Genomic DNA, 16,938 nt, shown 5'->3' on the forward strand with positions numbered 1-16,938 from the left:
GAGTTGAAGAATTAGTTTACAACTTTAAAAAACGTAGAAAGACAAAAAGAAATGAACATGTGAAAGAAAAGTGTTGATTTTTCTTGATTCATTGATTGGCTGGTAGGTGTATTAATACTAGGCTGGGACAACAGCCTGCAGGGTGTACTGTATGTGGCTACGGGGGGGTGCGAGTACATACCTGTGATTCAACGAATTAAGGCCTTGACGATCAATTGATTAGTAAGTTACTAGGCTGGGGAAAAGGCCTGCAGGTGGGCGTATGTAGAGAGTGGTGTACCTCGACGTGTGCTGGTAGTTGTACCTGTGTGGCCTCTGTCTCGACAGTCTTCTTCAGCAGCTGAATGTCCTCAGCAGTGGGCGTCTCCGTCTCCATGGAGTACAAGGGCACCCCTCCCGGACTCTCATTGTACATCATGTACTGGAAAATTACAGATAGAAACAAATGAGTTGGATTTGGTCTGGATACCGACTGTGAAACACACCCACGAATGTACCAAGATCAACATCAGACAGCCCATTGAATTCAGTAAGAAAAGAAGCAGACCTCTTCTTGTGGGTGGAGACCAGGTCGGAGTTTGCTAACCTGCAGATAAAGCATAGGTTAAAAGACAGATATTTGCTCTCTCTCAGTCAGACACTAGGCAAGTTTCCATTTACCCAGGTTTAATTTGACAAACGCAGTGTTGCAACAACAAAGAAACGTGTTAGACGACGTGTAATGCAAACAGCTGCTATCGGAGAAATGTTCTATCCGTTTTTTTCTTTTGTCAAACTTTCTTGCGTAAAATTGATGGAAAGAGATTTATTTTTTTAAATGATGATTGCTGAATCATTTTTGAAGGGACGCAGGGCACGTCAGCACGTGACTATAAAACCCCACTCCACATTTATTTTCTAAACGCCTACTGCTTTCTAAATCTACATTTCAACTCTAAAAATGATGTTTCTATGCAGGACAACGATTGTCCTGACTTTCAAGAATGCCCAAATTGCTTTGCCTTGCTTTTCTGGTTGGCAGGATGCACGTTTCACCATTTAATTTTATCAGATGTACAGTAGTGCAAGTCTCACCATGCCACGGACCGATGCCATACGCTGGCACATTAGAACCATTACAATATGGAAAATATGAGTCAATTCTTGCTTTATATCCATGCTGGCTTTTGTGGACGACGTGACATGAACCAGAGAGGTGGGAGGGCAGACAGGCTGTTGACAATTTATTCATTGCCTAAATGGATAATAGAAACACTTCAACAATCATTTGATATTTGACAATCTGGGTTTTTGCAGATGTTGTTGTTGTTGTTGTTGTGACATCATTACATCCAGCTGTTTTTAATAAACACAAGACAGTTAAATGGAAACACACCGTTGCCGGCCATTGTGGCATCTATTTTCTATGTGAACTTTCTCAAATGTTAATGGAAACATAGCTACCGACACACACACACACACACATATCTAGGCTACATTCACTAAAGCATAATTCCTCTTAATTAAATCTTTAGCTCTTTGTTCCTGAGCTCATGGAGCTGGGAATCAGTCACGAGAGACGATCAATGGTGATAATTAGATGTGTCTGGAACAAAAGGACTTTATAAAGTCAAATTAATTCAAGCATAACCCTGTTTAAAACCCCCTCAAAAATCCCCTCTACCTCTTACTGTACGTACAATTTCACACACAACCATAGCAACATAATTACTGAGGACTGGAGTTTTTTCTCCCTTTCGGTTGCTCCTGGCGACAGTGATATTATGCAATGCATTTGGAAAATAATGAGACAGGAAGCGTGTTACTAGGGACCATTAATTTGATACTACATACAACACACTTAAAAAAAAAAAAAAAAAACTATTACGCAGTGTCCATCTACAAATGTCTAATGTGGAAATAAATAGCACAGTCTCGTTTCCTGAGCCTACTCCCTGGAACAGTGTGATGTGAATGTTCCATAATGCACGGGGATGGGGTTGTGGTGTTTTTTGGCATCCTGCAGTAGGGCTCACCTGAGGGTTATGCTTGGCCAGCTCCTCGATCTTGTGCCAGACCTCCTCACGCTCCTTCAGCTTGTACTTCTCTCTGAAAACACATCAGCAACAAAAACAACTTTGAGTTGGAGCCAACCAGGAAATTAGCTGGCTTGGCATTTTACTGTGCTTTGAGGGAGAGGATCAATAGTTCTACATGAGAAAGAGAAAAAAAAAAAAAAAAAGAGAAGTGGCTGATTTAATAGAGGACCATGCAGATCTCGGAGCCCAGTGGACTCACTTCTGTTTCTCAGCCTTGTACTGCTGGGTGCAGTCATCAAACAGCTTCTGGTTCATCTCCATGAAGAGCTTCAGGGCGTTGTAGATCAGCCCATGGATTGTCCTAGACCATAGGAAGGGCATTTAACACACTGCAATATGTGCAGGTTAACATACAATGAATCATTGAAATGCCTTTTTCAGCCAGTGCTGGACATCAATTGTTTTCTGGATTATATTCAAGAGGATCCAGTATCCCATTTTTTTTTTAGGGGAGAAAAATATTTCTCCACAAAGCGCATTATCTGTTCTTCCCTTACAACAATGAATTGATTTCTTCTCTCAAAATGCGAACCCAGCTATGACAAATAGTTGCCAGGCTTGTTTTGGAGGCACATCAGTTTAGCAGGAGCATTGATCTTTTAAATGGACTTGGATGCAGGGGTCATACTTGTTCCAGTGGCTCTTGGAGTTCTTGTAGAGAGCAGGGAACATGATGGGGAGGATCTTGGCAGCGTTGTCACTGATCAGACTCATGATGTACTCGTTGTTCCAGTAGTACAGCGCCCTCTCTGCCACCTTGAGCACCCAAAAAAGGAGGCCATCAGACCATACGCCCCTTGTAATCTACCAAGGCAGTCTTCGTCCATTGTGGATACGGTATAGTTCCTGTGCTTGTTCACTCTGTCCACGACAGAATGTCGCACATGATTCTAAGACAAATTACTTTCAATTGGCATGATGTTATTTTTTACTTATATTTTGTTATGTTTGGGCCAATGAAGCTGAATGAGTAAACACAGCAGTGTGAGTGAGCTTGAGGCAGGCGTAGTGTACCTGGAAGTGTGGACTGGAAACACACTTGGCCAGCTGTCTGAACAGCGGCTCCATGACCTTGACAAACTCAGAGGGCTCGATGACGTCCAGGATCTCCTCCAGCTCGTTGAGGAACATCACCTCTTTGGGGCTGTGGGTCTTAGGCCAGAACTTCAGCAAGCCCATGATCACCTGGGGGGGTCAAATCATTTACACAACATTAACTCTGTATAAAACCATATATTACCCAGCTAAGAACCTTTGGCTGACAATCTCCAGTTGAAGACATGCCAAACTCACTGGTTCAGTTAGACTACTGTCCTTCTCCAAGAACTGCACGACGCAATACGCCAGCTGTGGAGAGAGATGAACAAGTTGTGCGAGTGAGAGCATTTCAGCAGGAGCTGATATAGGAGAGTCATGTCTGACCCTCACACTGTGTAAGGGAGGGGGCCTTTCAGACCACTATGGTACCTGTGGGTGGTAGACGCTGAGTGACTTCACTTTGTGAAGCGGCAGCAGCACTCGAATCAAGAACATCTTGTGCTCCTCTTTCAATGGCAGGGCAAAGCCGTTGATTATGCTGGGGACGAGGGACAAGGGGAGACTTGTTTTAAATTCATCTTCTTTTTTTTAATTGTAAAAGAGATGATGTGTCGACGGGATAGCACACCGTGCACTCACCTTCCTAAGATCTCTAAGAGCTCGGCGATTCCATTGTGATGCTCGGTTTCATATATAAACCTGCAATATGAGAGCAGGCCAAGGTCAACTAAAAGGGCACAGACAACAGATATACTGACACACTTTCTACATGCAACCTCAACATTCGACAACCTTGCAGGTCTTCTGTGTTGCAGTTACATTATCTAGTCTCCACAAGAACTGACAGACTCTCTCGAACTCTGAATACATTTCAATGGCGAGACAGACACATAGAAATAGAGTATCTAAAAACAGGCATCCCCCCCCCCCCAAACAAGTCAACGTCCTGTGTCAGGTGGACCGCCAGCCACATGGAGTGCGCCTGTAATTCCATTTCTATAGACCGACTTACCTGGTGTGGAAGGGGGTATAAAAACCCATCTCTCTCACCTGTAGAATATGTTGTTGATCTGTCTGCGGATGTAGGCCCGAAGACCCAGGAACTTGCCGTAGATCCTGTGGAGGATGGTCTTCAGGAAGTCCCGCTCCCTGGGGTCTTCACTGTCAAACAGCTCCAGTAGCTGTGGGGAGGAATGGGGGGGGAGGGTTTGGCATGATCAGATATCTACTGTGTCAAACATCAATGCATATTCGAGAAACTAGCACCGCATTCAATACAAAAGATACAAATGGGATGCTTGCAATTGTAGGAGTAAAAAGACTTGGAAAATCAGGCAAAGTTCAAAAATACTCATCATCAGACAAAACACACACGACTTTCATTGACCAACACGCTGAAGTGTTCAAGACAACGTGGCACACAGTATCAGGTGGTGCGGTGAAAACAAAACTCAAATTTCTATGAGATGTCATAGCGGCTGGGTTTCCCCATAACATAATGCAAAGCAATGCGTGTCTGGAGCCCAGGCCAGCACTCACAGTGATTAGGCTGACTAAAGTCATTATTAATATTCATTCCCAGCAGCGGTGGATGGGAAGCATCATGTGGTCAGATGGAGAAGAGTGACCCCTGCTAATTCCCTCTCAGCTCTCATGTCTCGCTACAGTGTGGGAGGGAGACGGAAGCCGGCCAGGGTATGAGTAAACACGCATACACACACATCACTAGATGGCTACCACCCGGTTCCTCAACCCTGCACCTTTGAGGCTGCTGCCCTATATACATAGAATCACTGGTAACTGTAATAAATGGAACACTAGTCACTATAATAAATAATATAATACTACTTTACTCATTTCATGTGTATGCTGTATTATATTGTTCTGTATTTTAGTCAATGCCACTCCGACATTGCTCGTCCTAATATTTATACATTTCTTGTATCGTTGTGAATTATAAATACTACTGCACTGTTGGAGCGAGCCTTTCGCTACAAGCCTTTCACTACAAGCCTTTCGCCACACCCGCAATAACATCTGCTAAATATGTGTGACCACTAAAATGTGATTTGATTTCATACACACACGTAAACAGCATCATTGCTGACTGCCTGGGCGCTAGGATTGTACGCATATTGCCAAGTAGTGGCAGATTGAGGCTGTACAGTAACATGCTGGAAATGACGTCAGAGCTCAGGCTCTGCGCGTCACAGCGCGGTGTGTGCTTTGACTGACAGCCGTTCTGAACTGGAGCGCAGCGCGCGACAAGTAGTTCCCTCCCGTGAAATTGGACAACTTTTCCAAATCTTTCATTGTCGGAGTGAGGGAAATGCTGTACATTATGAGGAGACAGTGAAGATTACAAGAACTAGCGCTTTGATGTCATACAAGCAAGCCAAATGCAATTCACATTTCCATACCATAAAACTCATGTCGTAACGTTTTTGATCACCATGCTTTTGACGTACAGTTTACAAGATGACATGGCGTCATACCCTGAGTACTTCTGAACAGAATGAGCCCGTTTGTCTCTGGTGAGGAAAATTTGCCGCAGAACACACACCTGAATGCACTCATGACTTTTGCTTCTATTCGCACCAAAATTGCAATCTGTTTCTCTGAATCGTCTTTTGAAAGCCTGACACTGTAAGATCTAGTCATGTTGGCAACAGACCCAGATTGCCGTGTTTTGGATTACGTAAACAACAACAGTAATTGTGTGACGGCAGGGATGCAAGGTTGTGTTCCAAACAAAACAATGTAAGCGTACTTGCTTTAGTTCCTCAACGGCATCGCTAGGAGAGCCCCCCAAAAAAAACACCTTATAGTTGAAGACTCTTCTTTAAGTCATAACAGTGCATTGAAATTGCTTAGGAACTGTGCAGTTTGGAGAGGTGTGTGTGGCCACTTGGAGACACCAGTTAGTCCTCTCACTCAAAGCCTTGTCATTATTTTGTCTTATGTTGCACCTACCCAACATTTCCTAGGAATAGTCTTATATTACTGAATGTATCCAGAGTATTTTCAGTAAGTGCAGTAAATGTAAAATGCACATAAAATCAACAGTGTAATGTTTGGATTCCCTGTTGTGTTCTCAACTTTGGTCTAATAATTTCCCCATCATCTCCAAACTGTTCCCTTTCAATTGTTACCATGCATATGCATTTCATATTTATTTTGTAAAAAACATTTCAATTTATCCCTACCCATATAGGTCAAGTCTCAAGAGTGTAAAGGGCTAGATATTTCAACAGCTCAGCAGTTACAGGGAGCACAGTTTGTGTTGTAACCAGAGGGATACTTACAGACAGTACAAACTTTTGGTCAATGTATTTTTTGGCGACATTAGGCTGGAAATCGGGGGACTCCAGGAATCGTAAGAAGAATTCATACACCAGCTGGAGAGAAGAAGCAAAAGAGGACAAACGTTGGTGTGATTTAAGGCGGACAATACTGCATGGAAATAGCTTTTTTCTAGTCTTAAAATTCAATATTAAAGAAGATAAATAAAAAAACGTCACCTGTAGGTGTGGCCAAGCAGCCTCCAGTGTGGGCTCGTCCTCTTCTGGGTCAAACTCAGCCCCCGTGGGGTTGGAGGATGGTGGCAGGGTCCTGAACAGGTTGATTGAAAACTGAACAAGGCAGAGGAGAGTTGTCAGTCAACATGGCAACAAATCAACAACGCTAAAGCTATCCTCCGATTTGCACATTTAGGAAAACACAGCACAATCCATCCGATAGTCTTGTACCATACAAAAGGAAGGACATTCACTAAATTAGAGCACAAATCATTTGACAAACGGGTGGTGTCGAGAGAGGACCCAAGTGGGCCCTGGTAAAAGCCGTTTAGGTTAGCCCTGCTACAACGGCCACTGGGAGAGCTGCAGCTGACATAAAGCAACGCTTCCCCAGCACCTAGTTCCTGTCTGGGCCTGAGGCTGCCATCGCACAGAGCCCCTCTGGCACTGAGGAAAGAGAGATGCTGGAAATAGCCTGCATGGCTACACAGCTCCAGAGACGCACCTCAGCATCGTTACAGAACGCTCACAACGGGAGAGAGAGAGGGAGAGACGACAGCAGCAAGATGAAAGGGAGAAGGTGGTGGATAATTGATCACCCCCCCAGCGCACACTTATTACTCGTTGAGCACAGCGCAAAAATGTGTCACAAGTGGAGAGGGAGAGAGGGCCTCAGAGGTAGACAGGGCTCGAACTCCTCTAGCTCCACAATGAGATAGGGTGCAGGCCAGGCAGCAGGCCTCAGAGGTAGACAGGGCTCGAACTCCTCTAGCTCCACAATGAGATTGAGGCCTGCTGCCTGGCCTGCACCCTGAGGTAGACAGGGCTCTAACTCCTCTAGCTCCACAAAGAGATAGGGTGCAGGCCAGGCAGCAGGCTGTGACCCAAGTTTGCCCTCCCTGGAAGCCTGTGTTTCAGACATAAGGAAGTGGGTGGCGGCAAATGTTTTACTTTTAAACTGGGAGAAAACAGAGAGGCTAGTTCTAGGTCCCAAGAAAAAAAGCGATATCGTGTTGGATCTGACAATTCATCTTGATGGTTGTACAGTCGTCTCAAACGAAACCGTGAAGGACCTCGGCCTAACTCTGGACCCTGATCTCTCTTTTGACGAACATATCAAGATTGATTCAAGGACAGCATTTTTCCATCTACGTAACATTGCAAAAATCTGAAACTTTGTCCAAATAATTATGCAGGAAAATTCATCCATGCTTTTGTCACTTCTAGATTAGACTACTGCAATGCTCTACTATCCAGGCTAACTGGATAAAGCACTAAATAAACTTCAGTTTGTGCTAAACACAGCTGCTTGATTCTTGACTAGAACCAAAAATGGATCATATTACTCCAGTGCTAGCCTCTGGCTTCCTGTTAAGGCTACGGATGATTTCAATGTTTTATTGCTAAGCTACAAAGCATTACATGGGCTTGCTCCTACCCATCTTCCCAATTTGGTCCTGCCGTACATACCTACACATACGCTACGGTCACAAGACCCAGGCCTCAATGTCCCTAGAATTTCTAAGCAAACAGCTGGAGGCAGGGCTTTCTCCTATAGAGCTCCATTTCTATGGAATGGTCTGCCTATCCATGTGAGAGGTGCAGACTCTGTCTCGACCTTTAAGTCTTTATTGAAGACTCATCTCTTCAGTAGGTCCTATGATTGAGTGTCGTCTGGCCCAGGGTTGTGAAGGTGAACGGAAAGGCACTGGAGCGACGAACTGCCCTTGCTGTCTCTGCCTGGCCGGTTCCCCTCTCTCCACTGGGATTCTCTGCCTCTAACCCTATTACAGAGGCTGAGTCACTGGCTTACTGGTGCTCTTCCATGCCGTCCCTAGGAGGGGTGCGTCACTTGAGTGGGTTGAGTCACTGACGTGATCATCCTGTCCGGGTTGGCGCCCCCTCTCAGGTTCGTGCCATGGGGGAGATAGTTGTGGGCTATACTCGGTCTTGTTTCCTGATAGTAAGTGTGATTATTATTATTTGACCCTGCTGATCATCTATGAATGTTGAACATCTTGACCATGTATTGTTATAATCTCCACCCGGCACAGCCAGAAGAGGACTGGCCACCACTCATAGCCTGGTTCCTCTCTAGGTTGCTTCCTAGCTTCCGGCCGTACTAGGGAGTTTTTCCTAGCCACCGTGCTTCTACATCTGCATTGCTTGCTGTTAGGGGTTTTAGGCTGGGTTTCTGTATGGCACTTTGTGACATCTGCAGATGCAAAAATGGCTTTATAAATGCATTTGATTGACTGATTGAGGGGAGGAGAGAACTACAAGGGAAAGGAGGGATGTAGAAAATACCTAAGTAGGGAGGAGAGAGGGATAATACCCCAGGGGGCAGGAGAGAGGGAGAATAGCCCAGGAGGCAGGAGAGAGGGAGAATAGTCCAGGAGGCAGGAGAGAAGGAGAATACCCCAGGAGGGCAGGAGAGAGGGAGAATACCCCAGGAGGCAGGAGGGAGAATACCCCAGGAGGCAGGAGAATACCCCAGGAGGGCAGGAGAGAGGGAGAATACCCCAGGAGGCAGGAGAGAAGGAGAATACCCCAGGAGGGCAGGAGAGAGGGATAATACCCCAGGAGGCAGGAGAATACCCCAGGAGGGCAGGAGAGAGGGATAATACCCCAGGAGACAGGAGAGAGGGATAATACCCCAGGAGGGCAGGAGAGAGGGAGAATAGCCCAGGAGGCAGGAGAGAGGGAGAATACCCCAGGGGGCATGAGAGAGGGAGAATAGCCCAGGGGGCAGGAGAGAAGGAGAATACCCCAGGAGGGCAGGAGAGAGGGAGAATACCCCAGGAGGCAGGAGAGAGGGAGAATACCCCAAAGGCAGGAGAGAGGGAGAATACCCCAGGAGGCAGGAGAGAGGGAGAATAGCCCAGGAGGCAGGAGAGAGGGAGAATAACCCAGGAGGCAGGAGAGAGGGAGAATAACCCAGGAGGCAGGAGAGAAGGAGAATACCGCAGGAGGCAGGAGAGAGGGAGAAAACCCCAGGGGGCAGGAGAGAGGGAGAATAGCCCAGGAGGCAGGAGAGAGGGAGAATAGCCCAGGTGGCAGGAGAGAAGGAGAATACCCCAGGAGGGCAGGAGAGAGGGATAATAGCCCAGGAGGCAGGAGAGAAGGAGAATAGCCCAGGAGGCAGGAGAGAGGGAGAATAGCCCAGGAGGCAGGAGAGAGGGAGAATACCCCAGGGGGCAGGAGAGAGGGAGAATACCCCAGGGGGCAGGAGAGAGGGAGAATACCCCAGGAGGCAGGAGAGAGGGATAATAACCCAGGGGGCAGGAGAGAGGGAGAATAGCCCAGGAGGCAGGAGAGAAGGAGAATACCCCAGGAGGGCAGGAGAGAGGGAGAATACCCCAGGAGGCAGGAGAGAGGGAGAATACCCCAGGGGGCAGGAGAGAGGGAGAATACCCCAGGAGGCAGGAGAGAGGGATAATACCCCAGGAGGCAGGAGAGAGGGATAATACCACAGGAGGCAGGAGAGAGGGATAATACCCCAGGAGGCAGGAGAGAGGGATAATACCCCAGGAGGCAGGAGAGAGGGATAATACCCCAGGAGGCAGGAGAGAGGGAGAATACCCCAGGACGTAGGAGAGAGGGAGAATACCCCAGGACGTAGGAGAGAGGGAGAATACCCCAGGACGTAGGAGAGAGGGAGAATACCCCAGGAGGCAGGAGAGAGGGAGAATACCCCAGGAGGCAGGAGAGAGGGAGAATACCCCAGGAGGCAGGAAAGAAGGAGAATACCCCAGGAGGCAGGAGAGAGGGAGAATACCCCAGGAGGTAGGATTAAATACCCCAGCAGGGAGGAGGTAGGAAAGAATACCCCAGGAGGCAGGAGAGGGGGAGAATAACCCAGGAGAGGGGGATAAATACTTCCCAGGAGGCAGGAGAGAGGGAGAATACCCCAGGAGGTAGGATAAAATACCCCAGCAGGGAGGAGGTAGGAAAGAATACCCCAGGAGGCAGGAGAGGGGGAGAATACCCTAGGAGGCAGGAGAGGGGGAGAATACCCCAGGAGGCAGGAGAGGGGGAGAATACCCCAGGAGGCAGGAGAGAGGAAGAATACCCCAGGATGTAGGAGAGAGAGGGAATACCCCAGGAGGCAGGAGAGAAGGAGAATACCCCAGGAGGCAGGAGAGAAGGAGAATACCCCAGGAGGCAGGAGAGAGGGAGAATACCCCAGGAGGCAGGAGAGAGGGAGAATATCCCAGGAGACAGGAGAGAGGTAAAATACCCCAGGAGGCAATAGAGAGGAGAATACTCCAGGAGGCAGGAGAGAGGAGAATAGTCCAGGAGGCAGAAGAGAGGAGAATACTCCAGGAGGCAAGAGAGAGGGAGAATACCCCAGGAGGCAGGAGAGAGGAGAATACTCCAGGAGGCAAGAGAGATGGAGAATACACCAGGAGGCAGGAGAGAGGAGAATACTCCAGGAGGCAAGAGAGAGGGAGAATACCCCAGGAGGCAGGAGGGAGAATACCCCAGGAGGCAGGAGAGAGGGAGAATATCCCAGGAGGCAGGAGAGATATCCCAGGAGGCAGGAGAGAGGGAGAATACCCCAGGAGGCAGGAGGGAGAATACCCCAGGAGGCAGGAGAGAGAGAGAATATCCCAGGAGGTAGGATACAATATCCCAGCAGGGAGGAGGTAGGAAAGAATACTTCAGGAGGCAGGAGAGAGGGAGAATACCCCAGGAGGTAGGATACAATACTCCAAGATGCAGGAGAGATAGGGAGAATACCCCAGGAGGCTGGAGAGAGGGAGAATACCCCAGGAAGCAGGAGACAGGGAGAATACCCCCAGGAGGCAGAAAAATACACCCAGGAGGCAGGAGAGAGGGAGAATACCCCCAGGAGGCAGGAGAGAGGGAGAATACCCCCAGGAGGCAGGAGAGAGGGAGAATACCCCCAGGAGGCAGGAGAGAGGGAGAATACCCCCAGGAGGCAGGAGAGGGGGAGAATACCCCAGGAGGCAAGAGAGAGGAGAATACTCCAGGAGGCAGGAGAGAGGAGAATACTCCAGGAGGCAAGAGAGAGGGAGAATACCCCAGGAGACAGGAGAGAGGGAAAATACCCCAGGAGGCAAGAGAGAGGGAGAATACCCCAGGAGGCAATAGAGAGGAGAATACTCCAGGAGGCAGGAGAGAGGAGAATACTCCAGGAGGCAAGAGATAGGGAGAATACCCCAGGAGGCAGGAGAGAGGAGAATACTCCAGGAGGCAAGAGAGAGGGAGAATACACCAGGAGGCAGGAGAGAGGAGAATACTCCAGGAGGCAAGAGAGAGGGAGAATACCCCAGGAGGCAGGAGGGAGAATACCCCAGGAGGCAGGAGAGATATCCCAGGAGGCAGGAGAGAGGGAGAATACCCCAGGAGGTAGGATACAATATCCCAGCAGGGAGGAGGTAGGAAAGAATACTTCAGGAGGCAGGAGAGAGGGAGAATACCCCAGGAGGTAGGATACAATACTCCAAGATGCAGGAGAGAGGGAGAATACCCCAGGAGGCAGGAGAGAGGAAGAATACCCCCAGGAGGCAGGAAAATACCCCCAGGAGGCAGGAGAGAGGGAGAATACTCCATGAGGCAAGAGAGAGGGAGAATACCCCAGGAGGCAGGAGAGAGGGAGAATACCCCCAGGAGGCAGGAGAGAGGGAGAATACCCCAGGAGGCAAGAGAGAGGAGAATACTCCAGGAGGCAAGAGAGAGGGAGAATACCCCAGGAGACAGGAGAGAGGGAAAATACCCCAGGAGGCAAGAGAGAGGGAGAATACCCCAGGAGGCAATAGAGAGGAGAATACTCCAGGAGGCAGGAGAGAGGAGAATACTCCAGGAGGCAAGAGATAGGGAGAATACCCCAGGAGGCAGGAGAGAGGAGAATACTCCAGGAGGCAAGAGAGAGGGAGAATACACCAGGAGGCAGGAGAGAGGAGAATACTCCAGGAGGCAGGAGAGAGGAGAATACCCCAGGAGGCAGGAGATAGGGTAGGTGTAACTCAGAGGGGAGGAGAGAGGGAGAGATGCCGGGTTTAAAGGCTTCCGGAGGGATTTGGCTCGATCTGACTCATCACCAAAATAAATAATGGACTCTGGAAGCTCCTCAAGGGTTTGATGTTGATTCTCTCCCCCCACTGTGCTGGGTGGAATCCTGAGCTTGGCCAGGCAGAAGTCATTAGAGTCAGGATGTAGCATGGTGAAGTGACATGTTTACACCCACATGTAATTCAAATGTTGGCCCTTCCACATTGTGTCAAGAGATTACAGTGTATTTGGAAAGTATTCAAACCCCTTCCCCACATTTTGTTACGGTACAGCCTTATTTATAATGGATTAAATACATGTTTTCCCCTCATCAATTTACACACAATACCCCATAATGACAAAGCGAAAACAGGTTTTTAGACATTTTTGCTAATTAATACAAAATGTAAAAAACAGAAATATCACATGTACATAAGTATTAAGACTCTTTACTCAGCACTTCGTTGAAGCACCGTTACAGCCTAGAGTCTTTTTTATTTTATTTTATTATTTTACCTTTATTCAACTAGGCAAGTCAGTTAAGAACAAATTCTTATTTTCAATGACGGCCTAGGAACAGTGGGTTAACTGCCTGTTCAGGGGCAGAACGACAGATTTGTACCTTGTCAGCTCGGGGTTTTGAACTTGCAACCTTCCGGTTACTAGTCCAACGCTCTAAGCACTAGGCTACCCTGCCGTCTTCTCGGGTGTGACGCTACAAGCTTGGCACACCTGTATTTGGGAAGTTCTCATATTCTTCTCTGCAGATCAGGTTCCCCTTCCAACAGGACAACAACCCGAAGCACACAGCCAAGACAGCGTAGGAGTGGCTTCAGTACAAGTCTCTGAATGTCCTTGAGTGGCCCAGACAGAGCCCGGACTTGAACCCGATCAAACATCTCTGGACAGACCTGAAAATAGTTGTGCAGCGACCCTCCCCATCCAACCTGACATAGCTTGAGTGTTTGGGCTTTGTCATTATCCGGTATTGCATGTAGTCAATAAAAAAAAAAATCTGTTTTAGAATAAGGCTGTAACATAACAAAATGTGAAAGAAGCCAAGGGGTCCGAATGCTCTTGTGACTGTGGTGCGACTGCATGCATGTTCACTAGAGTTTGTGTGTGTGTTCTCCTCTTACCATGATGACACCCTCGGGATAGATGGACTCGGTGACCACTTCGCGGTTGTGCGTGATGTACTCCACCATCTCATTCAGACCGGCACGCTTCACCTCCTTGTACTTCAGGTCGCTTAGGGGGTCCGTGACAAAGTCAAAGAGTACGCAGCACTGGCGCAGCTTCTGCACAAACAGCTCTTCCCGGTCGATAAGAGGTGCATCTGAGGATGAGAGAGAAAGAGAGAAAGAGAAAGAGCAGGGGGTTAGATCAATGCTGCATGTCTGGGGGTTAGGCTCGATCAGGGCTCTCCAACCCTGTTCCTCGAGAGCTACCGTCGTGTAGGTTTTCGCTCCAACCCTAATTTAACACACCTGATTCTAATAATTAGCTGGTTGATAAGCTAATTCACGTTAGTCACAACTGGGGTTGGACCGAAAACCTACAGGAGGGTAGCGCTCCAGGAATGGGGTTGGGGAGCCCTGGGCTAGCTAGTGATTCTTAACCTTCAGAAAACATTATCCACTTGGTCTGTCATTTTGTGATCCCATCCTTTTGTTCATGTTCATTGAGGATAAAGTGTCAAGAGTCATACACCCCCCCCCCCCCCTAAATGAAGTTCGAGCTCAGGCTCTTGCGCTTCAAGGGTTTTGACTGACAGACGTTCTGAACTTGAGAACCGCACGCGACAGGAAGTTGCCCTTCACATTTCCATATCATGAAACTCATGTCATATACTGTGTCAACAGTAATGATCACTACGTTTGATGTACAGTTACAAGATGACATGGTATAATACCCTGGGTTGTTTTGAACAGAATGAGCCCGTTTAGCTATTGTGAAAAAAGTTTGCCGCGGAACACGCACACGAACACACTCAGGACTCCGACACACACCAAAATTATGATCAGTTTCTCTGAATTGCCTTGTGAAAGCCTAACACCGTAAGATCGTATTTTATAACTTAGCTAAGTCATGTTGGCAATAGAGCAAGCTTTCAAATGATGCCCACCTGACCCAAGTAGAAGGGTGCTTGCTCTGATTCCAAAAAAAGCACAACTAGGAGAGCTCAACAAAGCATTTTACAGTTAAATACTCTTCCCTGAGTCATAAAAGTGCACTGAAATTACTTATGAACTGTACACCAGTTGAATCCTCTCACACAAACCTGTGTCATTTCTTGTGTTGCACCTATCCCCCATTTTCCAGGAATAGTCTTATGTTACTGAATGTAATCCAGGGTATTTTCAGATTTCGTGATCAAGAAATGAGAGTACAGTAAATATAAAATGCACATAAAATCAACAGTGTAATGTTTAGATTCAGTCTTGTGTCAGGGGAACTGTTGTGTCTTCAACTTTGGTCTAATCATTTTCCCATAATCTCACTTGTAATTGCTACCATGCTTATGCGTTTCATACCGTATTTCTTCTGTAAGAAACATTTCAATTCAGCCCTAGCCATCTAGGCCAGCGTTTCCCAAACTAGGGGTTGTGGCCCCATGTGTGGTCACCTGCAGGGCCAGACAAAACATGTCTTCCCCATAATTACATTAAAAAAACAGATTACCATGCTTTGTAATGTTTCTAAAACAAGAAATGTATTAGTTAGAAGTAATGTGGCATATTTCTCAATTTCATCTAAATTTGTGACCGGAGTCTTTTAATCAAAATATCAGAGACAAAATGTTCAGCTGCCCATTTAAGGGTGGGAGGTTACCTTGGTAAAGGTGGTCCTGTCACCTGCGTCTGTGTGTGGGTGTGATATTTGGGATCTGACCATAGAGTTTCTAAACACAGAGATGCAACATCGTGACACTTCCGGGAACGCTTGAGAAGCAGACTAAGTAGGCCAGGCCGGGGTTTAGGGTTTGAGAAGTCAGTTGTTCATTTTCAAAATCTAAAGGCACAATCTAGATTTGAGCCAATGTCTGAAGTAGTTCAACATGTTAATACTCCTACCTCGTGAAAGACACATTTTAATTTACATCAAAAAAAGCTTTATGTCGAAGGCAGTAGTGGTGTGTTGGTAACAATAAATAAATAAATAAATCACTGGGGAACCCAAGTCCTGTTCTCGCCATGCCATTAATGACCCCTTAAGGAGACGCCCCAGAACCCTATTTATTTCCTATGCCTGATTACATGTCTGATGAAGACCATGATAATACAGAACGCCGAGGTGAAAACATTTAAATAAATGGTGCAGCATGTCCATAGGCCATACCCACGATGCAGGTTCTGTAAAATGGTGCTCCAAAGGTTGAGTTAAGGGCCATTGCCATCATGGTGACCCTTATCACTATGTGAAGGTTTGACACTCAATGACAACGGGTAATGTACTAAGTGTAAGACAATCTAACCCTTTTCCCTCATGTTAATGCTCGTTTGATGAAAATGCTTGGAAGTCATTTTCCTTTAGGTTGAAACGGGGAGGAGATGTGGTGGAAAATGACAAATTAGACAAGCTGTTTTTTACTCAGAGAACTGTCTCTTGTTATATGCTTATGTTTTTTTCTAACCAGATACAAACTTGTCTTTGTGTGACTTTAATCATAAGACTGGGCGCACAGCTAAGAGCCGTTTGGGTGCGACCGTACCATGTGACACATCCCCTGTTTTACTATCTGCTAACTGCCACGTATAGAAAGAGGTTGTACTTTTTCTATAAAAGCCGAGACCCAACTCTGTTCGTTGGGCTCTTAACTCTGCACCATTGAGTGATTGTTAACCGCTCCATTTTTGCAAATTGTATAATAAAGTTGTTGTTTGAAGAATATACAGTCTCTCTTCCACAACAATCCGCTCGTAAGACGCTACAGAGGGTAGTGCGTACGCCCAGTACATCACATGGGCCAAGCTTCCTGCCATCCAGGACCTATATACTAGGTGGTGTCAGAGGAAGGCCCCAAAACATTGTCAAAGACTCCAGTTACCCAAGTCATAGATTGTTCTCTCTGCTACAGCACCCCAAGTGGTACCGGAGCGCCAAGTCTAGGTCCAAAAGGATCTTTAATAGCTTCTTCCCCCAAGCTATAAGACTGCTTAACAAATTAATTTCACAAATTAATCAAATGGCCATCCAGACAAAATACGTTGACCCCCCCTTTTATTTTTACAGTCTTGCTACTCGCTGTTAATTATCTATGCATAGTCACTTTACCCCTACCT

At 47.0% G+C, this 16,938-nt stretch overlaps 1 protein-coding gene across 1 annotated transcript in view; it reads right to left on the minus strand.

The window, feature by feature from the left end:
- LOC124038185 (serine/threonine-protein phosphatase 2A 56 kDa regulatory subunit delta isoform) overlaps positions 1-16,938 on the minus strand; it is a 56,305-nt gene that overhangs the window by 1,296 nt on the left and 38,071 nt on the right. Inside the window, exons 4-16 of the mRNA XM_046353725.1 lie at positions 13,792-13,991; positions 6,638-6,748; positions 6,422-6,514; positions 4,167-4,297; positions 3,756-3,815; positions 3,546-3,654; positions 3,372-3,425; positions 3,093-3,263; positions 2,707-2,834; positions 2,278-2,379; positions 2,016-2,088; positions 548-586; positions 305-421 (exon numbers count right to left, since the gene is read on the minus strand). Of these exons, the coding sequence (XP_046209681.1) occupies positions 305-421; positions 548-586; positions 2,016-2,088; positions 2,278-2,379; positions 2,707-2,834; positions 3,093-3,263; positions 3,372-3,425; positions 3,546-3,654; positions 3,756-3,815; positions 4,167-4,297; positions 6,422-6,514; positions 6,638-6,748; positions 13,792-13,991 (1,388 nt within the window). The remainder of the gene's footprint in view (positions 1-304; positions 422-547; positions 587-2,015; positions 2,089-2,277; positions 2,380-2,706; positions 2,835-3,092; positions 3,264-3,371; positions 3,426-3,545; positions 3,655-3,755; positions 3,816-4,166; positions 4,298-6,421; positions 6,515-6,637; positions 6,749-13,791; positions 13,992-16,938) is intronic.

Source organism: Oncorhynchus gorbuscha, linkage group LG06, assembly GCF_021184085.1.
Source record: "Oncorhynchus gorbuscha isolate QuinsamMale2020 ecotype Even-year linkage group LG06, OgorEven_v1.0, whole genome shotgun sequence".
Taxonomy (NCBI): Eukaryota; Metazoa; Chordata; class Actinopteri; order Salmoniformes; family Salmonidae; genus Oncorhynchus; species Oncorhynchus gorbuscha.